General features: G+C 44.8%; 1 protein-coding gene across 4 annotated transcripts in view; it reads right to left on the reverse strand.

Annotated features, from left to right (window-relative positions):
* Positions 1–18,221, reverse strand: part of PROSER1 (proline and serine rich 1) — a 35,218-nt gene that overhangs the window by 12,647 nt on the left and 4,350 nt on the right. Inside the window, exons 1-8 of one of the 4 annotated variants that reach the window (XM_053287450.1) lie at positions 16,673–16,875; positions 12,092–12,200; positions 8,792–8,857; positions 6,537–6,605; positions 4,864–4,958; positions 4,417–4,510; positions 2,329–2,439; positions 1,528–1,611 (exon numbers count right to left, since the gene is read on the reverse strand). In XM_053287450.1, the coding sequence (XP_053143425.1) occupies positions 1,528–1,611; positions 2,329–2,439; positions 4,417–4,510; positions 4,864–4,958; positions 6,537–6,605; positions 8,792–8,857; positions 12,092–12,136 (564 nt within the window). In that variant the 5' untranslated portion in view covers positions 12,137–12,200; positions 16,673–16,875. Of the gene's footprint in view, positions 1–1,527; positions 1,612–2,328; positions 2,440–4,416; positions 4,511–4,863; positions 4,959–6,536; positions 6,606–8,791; positions 8,858–12,091; positions 12,201–14,692; positions 16,186–16,672; positions 16,876–18,221 lie in introns of those variants that run through there. The other 3 variants (XM_053287448.1, XM_053287449.1, XM_053287451.1) reach the window with 3 other exon arrangements.

An 18,221-nucleotide genomic window follows, 5' to 3' on the forward strand; every position in this document is an offset into this window, starting at 1 on the left:
TAGCTGTTATAGTTAGATTTAACCCTCAATTATATCAATAATTCCAAAATGACATAATGCCCCCCAAAAGCAGATTTCTCAGATTCAAATTTACCATATATAGTCATCCTCTCTAATAAAACGCTTGGTGTCCGTCCGTGGACGGACACCAAGCGTGTGTCCGTGCCTCCCTGCCCTGTTCTGCGCCTGCGCGAAGCGCAGGCACAGAACAGGGCAAGGGAGACACGCTCGCCGGTACCCGGCGGACATCTTGGGCGGCCAGAAGCGGCTGCCCCCGAAGAAGCCGGAGAAGCACCGGCGGGGGAAACTGGCCGAGGCGGCGGCAGAGCCGCCGCCTCGCCCAGAAGAGACAGCAACCAAGCTGGGGAGACGGGGGACGGAATGGAGGCCAACGGAGGCTGGCAGGACAGAGCCGACCGTGAAGGGCCCGGGCCGGCCGCGGAGGATGGCAGCGGCGCCTCCAGAGACCGCCCGGCCGGTGATTGAGGGGGGAAGAGGAGGCAGGGGAAGCCTGTCCTCCCGCCACCCGCTCACCCGCCCTCCCAGCTTTCCAAAATCCCCTTCCCCGCTCCTCCCCCCAATTGATTACGGGCCAAAAGGGCCCATGAGAATGCCATCGCCCCCGCCTATCGCCCACCCAGCTGCCCGAGCCCACCTTACCCGCTCCAGCCCGCGATAGTCGGGCGAAGAAAAAAAAAAATTATTTGCACAGTGGAAGTGAGGAGCTCAGGAACAGAGCTCCTCTCTGTGCTATGCTGCTGCCCAAACTGCTGCTATGGACGCAAAGGACGTTGCGTCCTTTCGTCCATAGCGTCAGTTTGGGCAGCAGCATAGCACAGAGAGGAGCTCTGTTCCTGAGCTCCTCACTTCCACTGTGCAAATAATTTTTTTTTTCTTCGCCTGACTATCGCGGGCTGGAGCGGGTAAGGTGGGCTCGGGCAGCTGGGTGCGCGGGTGGGCGATAGGCGGGGGCGACGGCCTTCTCATGGGCCCTTTTGGCCCGTAATCAATTGGAGGGAGGAGTGGGGAAGGGGATTTTGGAAAGCTGGGAGGGCGGGTGAGCGGGCGGCAGGAGGACAGAGGGAGGAGGGGATAATGAAAAAAAAAAAAAAACCACCAGAGAGAGAGACAAAGGGAAAAAAACCACTTTAAAAAAACCATTTAAAGGCGGGAGAGAAAGCTAGCGCCCGTTATCATAACGGGCTTAAAAATACTAGTTCTACAATAAAATGAATAATGTTTGAAACATTTGAAATCCTACAAATTTCAAAATGTTCTTTTACTTCCCTTTTGCAAATATATTAACAACAAATTCTATTGCATATACTAAATTGCTTGAACTTTCCTAGAATGTAATCTATACAAAATGGCTTTGCCTGGTCAACGATGGGCATCACCTACTAGTATATTATATTTTTGCCTTTTACCTTGCAGCTAATTTGCTTCCAGCTACTTCTATGTCACTTTCAACCACATGAGCAAAGCCAATAATTACATTTTTTTAAAAAATCCATTACCGAAACATACCGGTTTGGATGGTCCAAGAATACGAGCTGCTATTCCCTTGCCTTCATTAGTATAGTCCTCATTGTCCTTTTTGATAGGTGAGCCCTGGAACATAAAAAGGATCTACTATTAAGCTTATAAACTCTACATTATATGGAAAGAAAGATATGCTACACCAATATGCATGGTGGTATAGCACAGGACAGCCCAAACTATTCTGAAAACGCTAATGCATCCTACATTATTTGGTAATAAGTGCTTATTGCATGATGAAGCAGCCTGACAAGAAATTTCTGTACATTTAAGCAAATAAGGCTGCAATTGTATGTATGCTTACCTAGGGTGAAGGTCGGTTGAACACAGTGGGAGTTACTTCTGAGTACACACACAAAGGGCTGGGTTACACAAAGAGCTTTTAGAGACTACGGTTCTACACTAAACACTTTAGAAGTTTAGTTGGTTGCTATGGCAGTATCAGTTTTGTAAGTTATAGAATTGTATACTTAGTTCTGAGGAGGTAGGAGATTTGTTCCTACTACCTGGCAAGAGCCAGTATTTCAAATTATGTGTTTTAAAAACCAGGTGCAGCCAATGACTTGAACAATGCCACCACACAGGTTAAAAAGAAGAGAAAAAGAGCCCATTGTCTCTCAGGTTATGTCTACGGATGTATTTGTTTCAATACAACAACTCAACGAAGGGCCTCCAGTTTATCTACACTGCTTGTATGGCAGAATATTACCCAAATCAGCAGAGTTCCACTTATATTCCAATAATTTCTCAAAAGAGGAAGTGAACCAAATTCAGCAAGACCACGCATACCGGGAAAATTCCATTTATGCGGCTGGGCTTCCCTTTTGGATAAGGGTTTCCAGGTATCATACCACAGGAAGATATCATAGCATGAGGTGCTTTGCAGCCTGCTTTAGAAGCCTAACATATAAGAAAAGGGGAAAGAGAAATCAAATTGAAACAGCAGCATCTTCAATGTAGGGAAGCCAACATATTTTATGAAGGTACATGAATTACAGCCTGTCATTCTGTCTGGGACCATAAAGATAAATTAACTGTGTTTTAAAAAAAGATCACAGGTTTTTAATAAACACATAGTTGCTAAGGTTAATTATTTAGGCACTCTAAATGACTGTAGTATTCCCATGTTCATTTTAATGAAGCAAAGCTGAGCATTTTATTGTTATCCCAATGCTTATTTACTACCCTGTCTTCCTGAGGAGGAAAAAAAGGGGTTAAAATGTGATGTGAAACAAGAAAAGCTTCAAAATACTGATACGACTGTATCCGTTTTCACTTTGTTGTAAACAGCCTAGAGACGTAAGTTTTGCATGGTAGAAAAATATTTTAAACTAGCCGACCCCGCACAGAACATCTTTGCGCTCCTTGGGGCCAGCTGTTCCCCACTCCCTCTTCCTCCTGCCCTGTCTCTCCTCTCACCCCCCCCTCCAGCCCCAAGCTCTCTAGACCTCCATCCCATCACCACCTGCACAGAGCTTCACCGGGTGGCGGATGGCCAAAAAGGACCCCTCCGCCGCCATTCCTACTCCCGGGCGGTGCACAGGAAAGCCCCGCCGCCTGTTCCCCTCCTGCACCAGCCTCCAACGGGTACCGGGGCTGTGCCCCGCCACTTATTTCCCTCCTGTCCCAGACTGCAACAGGTGTGGGGGCTTTGCCCCCACCGCCCACTCCCCACTCACCCCCTCTGGTGCCACCCAGGCCAGGGCCAGTCCATCCTGCTGCCTCCCGCCTCCCAGCCCAGGCTGTGGCCGAGACGGCCCCTCCTCACAATGGCCGGGCCAACCGGTGCCCAGCCAATCAGGTGCCTCCGCCGGCCAAACGGAGCCGGCACACATTGCCTTGCCACATCCCCACGCTGGCTGGCTAGAGAATCAATTATAAAGATAATAATAATATTGGTTATAGAACCAGTAAATGAAATGCCTCAGAGAGTGAAGTCATATACTTTTGACAGCACATGAATGTTTCTTTTTAGATTGTGAGCCCTTTGGTGACAGGGATCCATCTTATTTATTTGTTATTTCTCTGTGTAAACTGCCCTGTGCCATTTTTGGAAGGATGGTATAGAAATCGAATGAATGAATTCTTTAATACTTACAGTCAGATCAACATAATACTGTAGCTACAGAATGTGACAATACAAGCTTAAAGTATTGTATTCAAAAGAAAACAAAACTTACAGAAAAAGCTCACAATTCCTCAGCAGAGATGTACATGAACCTGTTCAGAGGCCCTTTTACGGGCCTCTGAACAGGCTTGAAAGACCGGCGGTTCAGCTGGTTTGAAGGTGGGGGGGGATACCTTTAAGGGAGGATGCTCTTACCCCCCCCCCCATGTTTCCCCCACCAGCACTGCAGTTTAAAAGGGTCTGACGGAGTTTCAGCATATCCCCTGCCACCCCATTGCCTTGGACTGGCTTGCACACCGGGTACTTCTGGTCAGAAGAGGCAACGTGGTGGCAGGGAGGTACACTGCCACCCCACTGGACCCTTTTAAACTGCAGCGCTGGTGGGGGAAATGCGGTGTGAGGGGCAAGAGTATCCTCCCCCATCCTTAAAGGTATCCCCCCTCCCCACTCAAGCCGCCCCCTGCTGGTTCAGCGCACATCCCTATTCCTCAGTAGATGCAAGCTTTTCTGGTTGAATAGATATATGTAATATCATATATTACCTCAATTACATCAAATATCCCTCAATATAATGCCCTGAATATTTTCAAACCTCTTTGGCATTTCACTATCCCCCATGTGAAATACACAAGATCCTACTCTTTAGTCCTTCAAGGGTTAATTTCTGCCCTAGGTAGAGGGGCTTTTGATCCAATTTGGCCTATGAATTGCATTTCTGTTAAAGAAAGGAAGCATTAATGCAGTAATACCTGTTCAAGTATTCTCCTGCACCTCTTCTTCTCAGACATGCTAATTCTGAAGAGGTCTTCAATAAGGCGGTAATTCTGAGCATCATCAATATTGCTATAAACAGAGGCGATTCATTTAGAAACAACTAATGGTTCGTACACACACACACACACACACACACTTAGCAGCAGTAACATTACACTGTACTACTTGATTAAAATTTCTTAGCAGAAAAATCACAAAAAGACAAAGCCAGTTCAAACAGTGAGAAAATATATCCCTTATCTTATCTAAATCATGTACTTTTCGGCAAATGTAAGATGCAAGATAATTCACGATAGTCATAGCCCCTCAGGCCAAAAGTCTTGGCCACTCAAGCCTCCATCATACCAAATACCAATAAAACTTATACCAGCATTAACACACACACAGCATACATGCAAGGCAAGTCAACAGTCAATACTTACGAGGCCAATAACTCTAGCGCAATAAGCTTGTCTTTGCTAAAAGTGAAACAGTTGAGGATGTTAACCACTTTTGATGCAGAAACAGCTACCATTTTCTAGAAACAAAAGAAAAGTAAGTTGCCTCAATCCCTATTACACAAATCAATTTCAGGCTCATAGAACAAGCCCTGAAGACGTACCTGTTTTCCCAGGCTGTTAACTGAAATTTAAATTGTAATGTGTGTTTTTATCTACTGTAATTTGTATCTGTTTTTACGAATTTTAAATGTTTGTATATTGTTTAATTTGTACACCGCCTAGAGATTTCTATATTAGGTGGTATAGAAATCAATCAATCAATCAATAATAAAAATAAACATACATTTCAGGTTGTGGCAATCAAACTCTGGATCAGAGAACACAGATCAACACTTTAGCAATTTACTGACAAGGCCTCAGTTCAGAATGATAATATCAGAAGGTAGAAGTGTACCTGAGACACCTAAGTCCAAATCCCTACACTGTAGCAGGACCACCTATTTCAGGGGAAGTGTGATATGCCTTTTTTCCCTGACTTTACACAAAGGAAACCACTGAGTCTGCTGCTCAACCCTGGAGAAACACTGGCAAAAGATAAAGAGTTTGAATTACTTAATACTGGCCATGGTCAGTCTTTACAAAGAAGGGAGACTGAGATGAGACAAGAAGCAGCAGACCGAAACAAGGAGGTCTAAGGACAGAAAAAGTGGGCATTACATGTTTGAATCATGCACAAATTGAATTCAGTGGACAGAATATGAAGTCTTAGAACATATTATATTCAAAAACTCTTGGAGAACCAGAATGGCTTCAAAACATTGTTGAAGAACACATGCAGTGCTGATAAGTAAGAAGGGAAGTAAGATCTAAGGGACTACAATAGGAAAGAAAAGCCAAATGCATTGGTATAAGATGTGGATAAATTGGCTAGGCAACAGCACCTAAGAAGATGATTTAGGAATTACAGCAGATGATCATGAGTCAACTACATGTTGAAACTGTGGTGTAAGAAGTCAGAGGATCACTTTCAAGACTCAATAATCATAGCATTATATCCAGGACTAGCGAGATTTCATCTCAATTACAGTCTTCAGTTTTGGGCACCAGGACATCAGAAGAATTTGGAAAGAACTTAAGAAATCCACAAGGATGATAAAACAGTGGTTTAGAAGACAAAGCAGTGATCATGCTAGGAAAGGCTGAAGAAACTGGGCATATATCTCAAAGCAAAGTGGGGAGAGAGGATACTTAAGGGAGGAACAACTGTTCATCTTTTCACAGAGATCAGGGCAAGAAGCAGAAAGATGTCAACCTTGGGAAACTATAGCTGCTATTTAAATACATGAAGCTGCTGAGGAGGCTGAAGGATATTCCTGTGAGATATTCAAGGAAAGAAAAAAAGACGGGACAGGTATCTTTCAGGAATATCTAAAGTATGATCTACCGCATCCTTTCCACTTATTTGTAGGATGTACTGCAATAATAGTTAAGGCAGCTGCTACAGTGCGAAGCAAGCTAATAAGGCATGCTATCCTCAGAAGGAAGACAGATCATGAACCACAAACTAAGCAGATGCAGGAAACAAATGCCACTTTGGGAAGGAAAAGTGCAGAGAAATGTAATTCAAAAACAATTGCTTCAGTGAAAAAACTTACATGCTGTAGTGCCTTCATTGCCTTTAACTGTGGCTCAGCCCAAGAGAAGTATCTTAGTAACTCAACAATCTGTAACAAGAAATCCAACAATTTATCACACACACACACGCAAATGTACATTCCCTAACAAATGAAATAAGACATTTGTGTTTATTTAATTCTCCAGAAGCAAAACCATTCTCACAGAAACTTTAGTAAAGTCAAATCATCCTTTGTTTTTTAAGAGCTGAGAAACTAGTCTGGCAATAATGTACAACTTTAATATAACTGGCAAGGTCAACAAACCTAGAAATTACAATTTTAAAATTAATCCAGATGCAAAACATTAAGCTACTGGCTTGGTGCATGGTGTGACGCCAGTTCTTAGAGCAGAAGGGTCCTGTTCCAAAAATCAGCACCAAAGAACAAGGCTCCATAGCAGGGCTGCACAACTTCGACCCAGATGTGGAACTACAACTCCTGGATAGACCTGACCTCCATGAATTTGTCTAAGCCCCTTTTAAGGCTACCCAAGCTAGTGTCCATCACCACATCCAGTGGCAGAGAATTCCATAGATTAATTATGCACCATGTGAAAAAGTACTTTTTTTGGTTGGTCCTAAATTTCCTGGCCTTCAGTTTCATGGGATGACCCCTGGTTCTAGTGTTGTGGGATAGGGAGAAAGTGTTCTCTCTGTCCACTCTCTCTACTCCAAGCAAAATTTTATACACCTCTATCGTGTCTCTCCATAGTTCTCTCTTTTCCAAACTAAAAAGCCTCAGAGGCTGTAGCCTTGCCTCAAAAGGAAAGTGCTCCAGGCCCCTGATCATCTTGGTTGTCCTCTTCTGCACCTATTCCAGGTCTACAATGCCCTTATTAAGATAAGGTGACCAGAACTGCACGCAGTACTCCAAATATGGCCGCACCATAGATTTGTATAAGGGCATTATAATATTAGCATTCTTTTTTTTTACCCCCTTCCTAATGATCCCTAGCATGGAATTTGCTTTTTTCACAGCTGCCGCATTGCACAGCTGCAATGTCCACATTGAGTGGACACCTTCAATGAGCTGTCCACCACAACCCCAAGATCTCTCTCCTGGACAGTCACTAACAGTTCAGACCCCATCAGTGTATATGTGAAGTTGGTTCCCCCCCCCCAATATGCATCACTTTGAACTTACATTTCAAGTGGCATTTGCCATTTAGTTACCCACTTACCCAGTTTAAAGAGATCCGTTTGGAGCTCCTCACAATCTGTTGTGGATTTCACTACCCTAAACAGTTTAGTGTCATCTGCAAATTTAGCCACTTCACCGGTTACCCCAACTGCTATCATTTATGAACAAGTTTGTACTGGTCCCAGTACAGATCCCTGGGGGACCCCACTTCTTACTTCCCTCCATCATGAAAACTGTCCATTTATTTCTACCCTCCGTTTCCTGTCCTTCAACCAGTTACCAATCCACACATGAACCTGTCACTTTATCCCATGACTGCTAAATTTACACAAGAGCCTTTGGTGGGGAACTTTGTCAAAAGCTTTTTGTAAGTCTAAGTATACTATGTCAACTGAATCCCCTTTATCCACATGCCTGTTGAGACTCTCAAAGAACTTCAGAAGGTTAGTGAGGCAAGACTTGCCCTTGCAGAAGCCATGCTGGTTCTCCTTCAGCAAGGCCTGTTCTTCTATACATTTAACAATTTTGCCCTTAAGTATGCTTTCCATCAATTTACTTAGCACAGAAGTTAACCAGCCTTTAATTCCTCAGATCCCCCCTGAACTATTGGCCACTGTAGCTGGTGATGATGATGGGAGTTTTAGTCCAACAACAGCTGGGGGCTGTGCAGCCCAACTCTATAGTAACTTACTTTGCAGTTTCATCCCTGCTAACTTGGCAAAGAGGCACCTTTTTAATGTGGTGATTCTCTTTATTTAGCAGGGGGAGAGTAACTGGCCCCATCCACCCTCAGCACAGTACCTCCAGTGACTGTTGCTGGTGTCTATCTTAGGTTTCTTTTTAGAATGTGAGCCCTTTGGGGACAGGGATACAAACAAACAAACAAAGCATCTTAGTCTAATCACTGGGGGTTAAGAGGACTACAAACAGACCAACCGATTTCTGATTTGTTCATAATATTGCATGACAGCTACATTTATCCTACTGTCCTAAATTGACAGGAAAAACAAAAGAACCTTTAACTGGATTTTTCATTTGGTAGCAAGCCTTCGATTAATATATTTCATACTTTTATATAGCAGATTTGGCATTACCTGTTCACTAGAGAAGTATCCATGTACATATTCAATAGCTTTTAATTTGTATTCCATCAACACAGCCTACAAAACACAGAAAAGCAGTGTGTCAAAATCTGACCAGACGTTAGTTTGCAAAACTACATGAATGAAGAAACAAAACTAGGAATCACAGGATTTTTGTTTAACACATTTACATCCCACCTTTCTATCCCATCTAAGGTATAATCAAGGTAACCAGCACCAAAATACAAAGCACTAAATCAACAGTAAAGAGATTAAGCAATAACAAACATTAGTCACTCATCAATAAAATGCCAGGCAGATGAAATTAGTTTTTAGCACCTCCTTGAAAGCCAGCACTGAAGGGGCCAGCACAGGGAATTCCATAATCTAAGCCTTGCCTTGCATATTTACTAATCAGCTTTCTAATGATGAATGAAGTGGAAAGGCATGCTTATGAGGGGAAAGGACGGTGGCCCCTCCAGGTATCCAGATCCCAAACCATGTAAACAGGTAGCATCTTGAATTCACTCAGAAACACACTGATTGCCAATGAGGATTGAAAAGCACTGGAGTAATGTGCCTAGACCAGTAAATTCCAGGGAGCACCCTGGCAACTGCATTTGTACCAGATGAATTTTCTCAACAGTCTTCAAGGGCAGCCCCATGTACAGCATGTTACAGTAGTCAAGCTGTAATGTGATCAAGGCATAGCAAACTATGGCCAGATTTGTTTTGTCTAGGAAAGAGAGCAACTGATTCATCAGTCAAAGAGGGTAAACACCCCTAGCCACGACTGCTAACTGGTTCTTCAGGGGCAAAGCCAGGTCCAGGAGCACTTCCAGAGTGGAGAGCTGATCTTTCCAAGTGAGAACAACCCCATTTAAGACAGGTTGTAACCTTGAATGGCTTTCCTAATTGCCAGCAGCACTTTGTGGATACAACAATTAGGGATCTGCCTGAACTGTTTCGTAGGTCCCGCAGTGTGTGTGTGTGTGTGTGTGACCTTTCAGGGACCAGGAGGGTGCTCTTACCCCACTCTCCAGCACGTTCCCCCCGTCAGTGCTCTCGCCAAAATCACTGGTGCGGGGTGTCAATGTACCTTCTTGCCGGCCCAGTTGGCGTCAGACCGGAAGTAGCCAGTGTGCATGTGCTCTTCACGCATGCGCACCAGCCACTTCCGGTCTGACACTGACTGGGGCGGCAAGAAGGTACATTGACATCCCACGCCAGCGATTTTGGCGAAAGCGCTGATAGGGGGAACGTGCTGGAGGGTGGGGTAAGAACACCCTCCTGGTCCCTGAAAGGTAACCGCTGCTGCCGCAAAACTATTGGTTCATGCACACCCCTAACAACACTATCCTTCCATGTGCAGAAAGTGTCTTTTGCTCATTGAAGGGCTGCTTTATACTTCATGCTAGAAAGTTGGGTGAGAAAACAGAAACTAAATCAAAGGATGCTATTCTGCTTGTACAAGCAGAATCACAAAACTACTACAGAACCTCCTTGTTATAGCACTGAATGAACACTTGTGCAAGCTCTTGCACAAGCATTTGCACAACTGTGCTCACAGCTAATTTCCTTCTGCTCACCATTCTTGGAATCCCATCCACAGCATTTTAGACATGAATGAACCTCTGCATGATTATATCCTTTTACACAAGTCGTTCTCACAGCCACATTGGGATGGGCTGGAGGAAAGGCACGCTCCTCAATGTGCCTCCCAGATGACCAGAGCTTCCTTTGGGTTCTGCAGCTTGCACACCCACACAAATGACACAGCAGCGTTCTCCATTGCTGAAATCGGCAGCTGTGACCTCCACATGTCCCACATTGTGCAAGTAGCAGAGAGGTAGCCCCCAGAATTGCAGCAGCTCCACTCTGCCTGGCCCTCCTTTCCACATAACACGACGGTAACCATGGCCACTGGCAACCTGGGGAACAGTTTAAATTGCTCCGGTGCTGTAGATGACCCAAACAGAAAGGTAGGATGATTCTCTTTGTCTCCTACCACACTTTTGACCTGGGTAGCGGATCCAGGCTACCCAGGGTTGGAACTGTTGGGTCAGGAGAATATCCCCAGAATACCATGGATTCCTGGGTTAACCCCATCCTACCGAGGAATCTGTGGTCATGAGAACAGGCTCACAGACTGTCATCCTAAGTTACAAAGCAAGTCCCAAACTCAGTGGGACTTTCAGTTCAGTGAACATCCAAAGCAGAAGAGGGATATATGAAAAAACATAATCCAAGAAATCACACATTTCAGAAAAAGACACATTTCTGACAAATTATTGTAGCTACATACAGCCAATAAACATTGTGTGCCAAAGGCACAGAATTGCTGTACAAGAATACAAAATACTCATCTATACGAGTATTTCAGTTTTTCACACTTTACTGTGAAAAGTGAAGTGTGAAAATCCTGTGTCATTTCTCACACAGACCGACTAACAGCCAACAATATGCTGCCATCTGCAGGGGATTTTGCAAGTGGCAAATTTACATTGAAGTTCTCACTGGTGGGTGTTCACACAAGGCAGGGTGGGTGGAGGATTTACCTCAAAGTCCCTGCAAGGTTTTGGAGAGCACGCCATTTGGGGTTTTCCCTGTGCATTGGAGCTTAGCCCAAATCAATCCTGTGCTAAAATGTTCCACTTTCTACGGCAGCTTTTGGGGATATTTTAAAATACCCTGATGTTTCTTTTGAGACGTATGGAGGGACCATAGTTATAGAGCTGCCACTTTTTCCTTTTGATTTGTTTTTTTAAATTGTTGGGTGATCTTGCGGAACACAAGCAAGACACCGTACTGAGTCGGTGGTCTAGCACAAGACCACCGACCACCAGGGGGAAAACAACCACCCAGAAAGAAAAAAAGGATCTGTACATCACCTCCGTGCTTCTCCACCCACCCTGGCTTTCTCTCCCTGCTTCTCCCCCGGCCAGGAGGGCAGGGAGGGAGGCCGCCAGCTGGGTGATCTCGCAGAACACCCTCTAAAACATCCTGCCTACTTTAAAAAGCCATTGGCCAAAGAAAGACCCAGGAGCAAGTCGTATGAACAGTCCATGGGAAAAATTCAAAAGGAACAGAGAGGACACTGCGTCAAAGGAGCCCTATGGGAATGCCCCCAGAATTGCTATTATTTTGGCTTCAGGCTGCGACTTCTATGCAACTAATTATTAGTCATGTAATCCTGTGATTAAGCCTGCTATCTGGGAAAGCCACAGCAGAGGCAGTTTGTCCTCTGTTGTAATTAGTATTTTTATAAATTTTGTGCACTTACAATATTACATTTGTTTAACCACTAGTTACCTTTCTAATTTCATCAAGCACCATCTCAAATGCCTTTTTATCCATCTTGACCGCTTCAAAGGTGAAGCCCTTTGTCTGTTCCAGGCACTCTTTATTGCAGAATTGTCTTCTGTTGAAGAAACAGAAAAATTGAAAACAAAAGATGAACATCAGTTTGCACTGTGGACCTTACTGAACTAGCGGTTCATCAGTGAGACTGGGGATGGGAAACTCTTTGTCTTTGACTGATAAATGTAACGGCGTCACCTGCTGTTGTTTGTGCCCAAGCGATACTTTTACAATTCGCTCAAAGAAGGAGTCTCAGCTGGATGTTTGGGAGTTCTCCCTTCCCCCTGCACTCCATCTACCCTCTTCCAAGGGTGGCTTCTCAGAAAAGGCTTTTCAGAAGGCTGCTCTGGGGAGTGGGGAAGCTACCTTGTGCAAGTTTGCTTCCACTTGTGCAACTGAGGATACAAATCTATATTTCTTATTCTTCCTGGCTCTAGTCCACAAAGCCACAAACTAGGAAAGCTGCTCAAAGGTCAAGTCTGCCTCAAGAACCTGCCTTCAACAAGCTACAAACACACAAGATTCTTGAAATTTCTTATAATAAGCATCCTTCTATCAAAAACAAAAAACACCTTGTCAGCCTCCTCAAGGCAGTTCCTAGCATATATTTAATTTATGCATTGTAAAGTTTATACACTGCTAACATGGCTCCATGAAGCTTTTAGAGGATCTATCTCGAGTCTGACCAAGAAGAAAGGAGCTCAGTAAAGACAGGAGAAGCTGACACCTCCTTAAGGAAATTCACTTCATACTTTGAGTATTTTCAACTTAGTACAACTGATCGTGTATGCGTGCCAACGCCATGCGGAGTACCACAGCTGCAGCCTTTTGGAGAGTGGGTGCTGCCAGCACAAAAGTGGTGGGGTGGCAGATGAGCAGCTAATGAGCTCCTTACCTGCTTTTAGAGGGAACCGCTCCCTGCCCCTGCGAGCCGGTTTGAATGCCAGCACCTGAGCCAGTTCAGCACTTCCCAGAGGAAGCGCCAAATGGGCTCATGCATATCCCTACTTGATTTCTTTCTCCAGCTCAATATAATCCTCAACATTTTGATCAGGAAAGCGATGGCGTCTCACAGTAAAATATTGCATTTTAGGCCCGGTATTGCTATCTATAGTGATTTTGTGGAGAAGTCTAGTCCTCCTAAGTGGATGCTTGTTGAATTCTATACCCTCTAATATACAGAGCTATACCAGACCCAGGACACACACCCTGTCCTTTCTATAGTTTGTTTTCAAGAATAACCATATCCGACCAGTTCTATCCATTCCAGCAGGTTTCTGTTATGTCCACCATCTCTCTCTCACACTTGCAACCAAGCACTCCAGTCAGAGACTTCTAGTATTTGCATATAGTGCTATCTGCATCTCTTGGTCATTGGTGCACACTTTCTCCCCTGCAGCCTTTTAGTCTCTTTGACCAGCTATCACATCCTCTTGTGTGCTCATTTTCAAGCTGTACCTTATACCCTTTTGGATTATCTGAAACATTTATACCCTCATCATTCCTTAGGGATGATTTTTCCTAACTGGATGCTGCCCAGCTCCTGTTGGCTTTCCCCCAGGGGTCAGTTCAAAAGCTGCTTTGCACCCCTGTTGATGTTAAGTGCCAGCAATCTAGTTCTACTGCGGTTCAAGAGGAATCTGAACTTTCTGTAAAGAGCATTTAGCACACATATTATATGTTATATTGCTATGTCTGAGGGTAAACACAATTCAGGTAGCCAAAAGGTAAGGTACTTAAGCAAAAGAGACTTAAAGAAGCCAAATGTCAATCAATCATCCAGTTTTTCAGAACTAAAGTTGTGGAGAGGAAGGCTGTGTTACCACAGGTCCAGGGAAATTATACTTGAGTACTGCTCCTGACTACCTCATTTATCTCTGAAATGAAAAGGGATCTGGCCTGATTAAGTCTGAGTCTAATGCAGAGCACAGATAAACAACACCACAAATGTACAAAGAAGAACTGCTGCTCACCCAGGAGTCACAAGTTCCCCTATCATCAGTTGGACAAAAACTGAAATCCATAAACAACAGGTGTAAATCCATAATAGCCCAATTGAAACCAATAATTCTCAGTCTGGGTATACACCATAGAGCCATGTTGGACTACCTCTGGAATAAGTAGAACCCACCCCCCACCCCCACCATGCGTGAGCACACACATAGGCAACCCGAACCACCATGTAAGAGGATTAACATTTTCTTAAATCATGGTATAATCTCCGATTGACTTGAATCATTGATTCAACGAGTAAACAAGTATTGATCTATAGGTGAAACTCGAAAAATTAGAATATCGTGCAAAAGTTCATTAATTTCAGTAATGCAAATTAAAAGGTGAAACTGATATATGAGATAGACGCATTACATGCAAAGCGAGATAAGTCAAGCCTTAATTTGTTATAATTGTGATGATCATGGTGTACAGCTCATGAGAACCCCAAATCCACAATCCCAGAAAATTAGAATATTACATGAAACCAATAAAACAAGGATTGTAAATAGAACAATATCGGACCTCTGAAAAGTATAAGCATGCATATGTATTCAGTACCTGGTTTGGGCCCCTTTTGCAGCAATTACTGCCTCAATGCGGCGTGGCATGGATGCTATCAGCCTGTGGCACTGCTGAGGTGTTATGGAAGACCAGGATGCTTCAATAGCGGCCTTCAGCTCTTCTGCATTGTTTGGTCTCATGTCTCTCATCCTTCTCTTGGCAATGCCCCATAGATTCTCTATGGGGTTCAGGTCAGGCGAGTTTGCTGGCCAATCAAGCACAGTAATCCCATGGTCATTGAACCAGGTTTGGGTACTTTTGGCAGTGTGGGCAGGTGCCAAGTCCTGCTGGAAAATGAAGTCAGCATCCCCATACAGCTCGTCTGCGGAAGGAAGCATGAAGTGCTCCAAAATCTCCTGATAGACGGCTGCGTTGACCCTGGACTTAATGAAGCACAGTGGACCAACACCAGCAGATGACATGGCTCCCCAAATCAACACAGACTGTGGAAACTTCACACTGGACTTCAAGCATCTTGCATTGTGTGCCTCTCCATTCTTCCTCCAGACTCTGGGTCTTTGGTTTCCAAATGAGATGCAAAAGTTGCTCTCATCAGAAAAGAGGACTTTGGACCACTGAGCAACAGACCAGTTCTTTTTTTCTTGAGCCCAGGTAAGACGCTTCTGACGTTGTTTGTTGTTCAGGAGCGGCTTGACAAGAGGAAAACGACATTTGAAGCCCATGTCCAGGATCCGTCTCTGTGTGGTAGCTCTTGATGCACTAACTCCAGCCTCAGTCCACTCCTTGTGAAAGTCCCCAACACTTTTGAATGGCCTTTTCCTGACAATCCTCTCCAGGCTGTGGTCATCCCTGCTGCTTGTGCACCTTTTTCTTCCACACTTTTCCCTTCCACATAACTTTCTATTAATGTGCTTTGATACAGCACTTTGGGAACATCCAACTTCTTTTGCAATTACCTTTTGAGGCTTTCCCTCCTTATGGAGGGTGTCAATGATGGTTTTCTGCACAACTGTCAAGTCAGCAGTCTTTCCCATGATTGTGATTCCTAATGAACCAGACTGAGAGACCATTTAAAGGCTCAGGAACCCTTTGCAGGTGTTATGGATTGATTAGCTGATTGGAGTGGGACACCTGGAGCCTAGACTGTTGAACCTTTTCACAATATTCTAATTTTCTGGGATTGTGGATTTGGGGTTTTCATGAGCTGTATGCCATGATCATCACAGTTATAACAAATTAAGGCTTGACTTATCTCGCTTTGCATGTAATGCGTCTATCTCATATATCAGTTTCACCTTTTAATTTGCATTACTGAAATTAATGAACTTTTGCACGATATTCTAATTTTTCGAGTTTCACCTGTATGGTAACCTTTCTACAAGCCCCAGTAAAAGCCAACCTTGCAACTGGGCCAGGTGAGAAAGTTGTGCTTTCTGGCCTTAAGCAGATGCTGATTACAGAGATCGCATCATACAACCCTCTTCCCTTGGCTGCCCATGTGCCCCGTTTTCCTAAAACCTGTGACTGAGTAAGCCTTCCTGAAATCCTCTCGACTAACCCTGCATAGGATCGGGTTCCACGCTAACAGAGAAGTAAATCCTACTGAGCTCAGAAGGATTTACTCTAGAGTTAAGGACACGCATTTGAGATTGCAACCGCGGTGCAGCAAAACCCCAGTCACGTCCATGCAGAAATAAATCAGAATCCGATAGGGTTATGGGGCTTACTCTCAGGTAAGCGTGCTTCGGACTGCAGCTCAGTTGGATGCGGCAGCCGACGCGCCCACTTGTCTAGAAATAAGGTCGTCCTCGGTCTGTTTACACGAGGAGTTTGACTTTCGCCTCCGGACTACTCCAGGAGTTTGTGCTTCGGCTGGCTCTACACAGCCTGGCACCAGCTAAGACGGCAACCTCAAACAGGCGAGGCAGACAGGCCCAAGTTCTCCTAGCCAAGGAGGTGTGAGACTCGGGGCTTCCGCGCCACCTCCTCCGCCCCGCAATTCCCTGGTGCTCTTACCATCCGCGGCGGCCCCGGGGCGGCAGGAGACGAAGCGAGGACGGAGGAGTGGCCACGGGCCGGCTTCAGCAGCAGCAGCACAACCCCCCAAAGCCCCCACCACACGGAACCCAACTTCGCCTCTCGTCGCGGATTGATGATGTCATCACGCCGGCGTCGCCAAGGAGGAGCCCCCTCCCTCTGAATGGAATGGATGCCGGGAAAGAGCAGAGGGGCTAGTCAGGGGAACGTTCGCGGACGTGCTTCAGTCTAGGCAAGGAAGGGGCTGCTGCTGTTGCTGCCGCCGCATGAGGATCGGGGCGGCCTGGCTCCCGCTACTACTTAGGTGGAGCTTTGCTTGCTGTGTTTCCCCCCTAGGGTTAGACTTCTCTATGCATGCCAAGGGAGTTTTCCGGGGCGCGGGGGCAGCCTTGCTTAGGTCTTGGAGCGAGGAGGCGCCCTCTGCTCCCTCCCTAGTTTCAAAGAAAGAGTTGCGGGAAAGGAGATAGCTGCGGTCTCAGGCAGCGCTTCTTTGGGAGGAAGTCTCATTAGCTTCATCAGGTCTGGCTTTCAAACAGACCTTTACAAGAGGACAAGGCAGATTCCTCTTGTAAAGTCCCCTTGGGACTTACTTTCAAGTAAAAGGGCATCGAAGGCTCTCTTAAGGTGCCTTCACACCCCTTCCCTTCAGCAAAAGGCTTCAGGTTGTCAGTGAAATGGGTTTGTCTAAATACTGGCCTAGAAAAAGAGAATATCTGGTGCGTTGGAAGAAACCGGCTGGTCAGAGCGGGAGAAAGGAATGTCTCTTATTTGTCTCAATTCTGTTGTATTTGAGATGAAATTAAAAGAGTGTAGAGCATGAAATTAAAAGAGTGTCGACCAATCTGAGGCACACCAGCTGTTGATGGACTACAACTCTCCTAACCCCAACCCCAATTCATTGCAGTTGGGGATGATAGGAGTTGTAGTCCAATAACAGCTGAAGAGCCTCAGGTTAGGCACCTCTGGTGTAAAAGGGATATATGAATGTGACCAGTTAAAGAAGCAATGCCTCTTCTCAAATATCATTCTTTATCCTCCTGGGACTTACCTTGAGTTGAACCACCCCCTTTCCAGAGCTCCATTTATAGTATTTATTGTGCACACCAGAACCCTCGCTCCATTTCAAATAAAAAGTCACAATGCAATAACTTCCCTTGGAGTATGATTAGTTATAGTTAACCAATACAGCTGTCCCAGATGGTACTTTTATATAAATTTGAAAAGAAAAAGTACAAAGTTAAGATGAACACAAAACATACCACAGATAAGCGCAATAGAAAATATACTATTTTCCAAGAAAGGCACAGCTAGTCTGTCCAGCTATATTTGCTCATTTTCGGCAGGCTGCAAGCCTGGCACAGTGGTTTTAAAAGCAGAGTGGTACCACCTTGTGGAATATCTGGAAAGTGCAAGCGTCCAGTAACAATATAGCTGGAGTCCTATGAAGACAATGTCTAGAGAAGGCTTGTTTAGTTTTTAAGGATTTTTTATTGTTCTTTAATTTCTATGCTTTTTTCACTTCTCTACA

This window comes from Hemicordylus capensis, chromosome 1 (assembly GCF_027244095.1).
Source record: "Hemicordylus capensis ecotype Gifberg chromosome 1, rHemCap1.1.pri, whole genome shotgun sequence".
NCBI lineage: Eukaryota > Metazoa > Chordata > Lepidosauria > Squamata > Cordylidae > Hemicordylus > Hemicordylus capensis.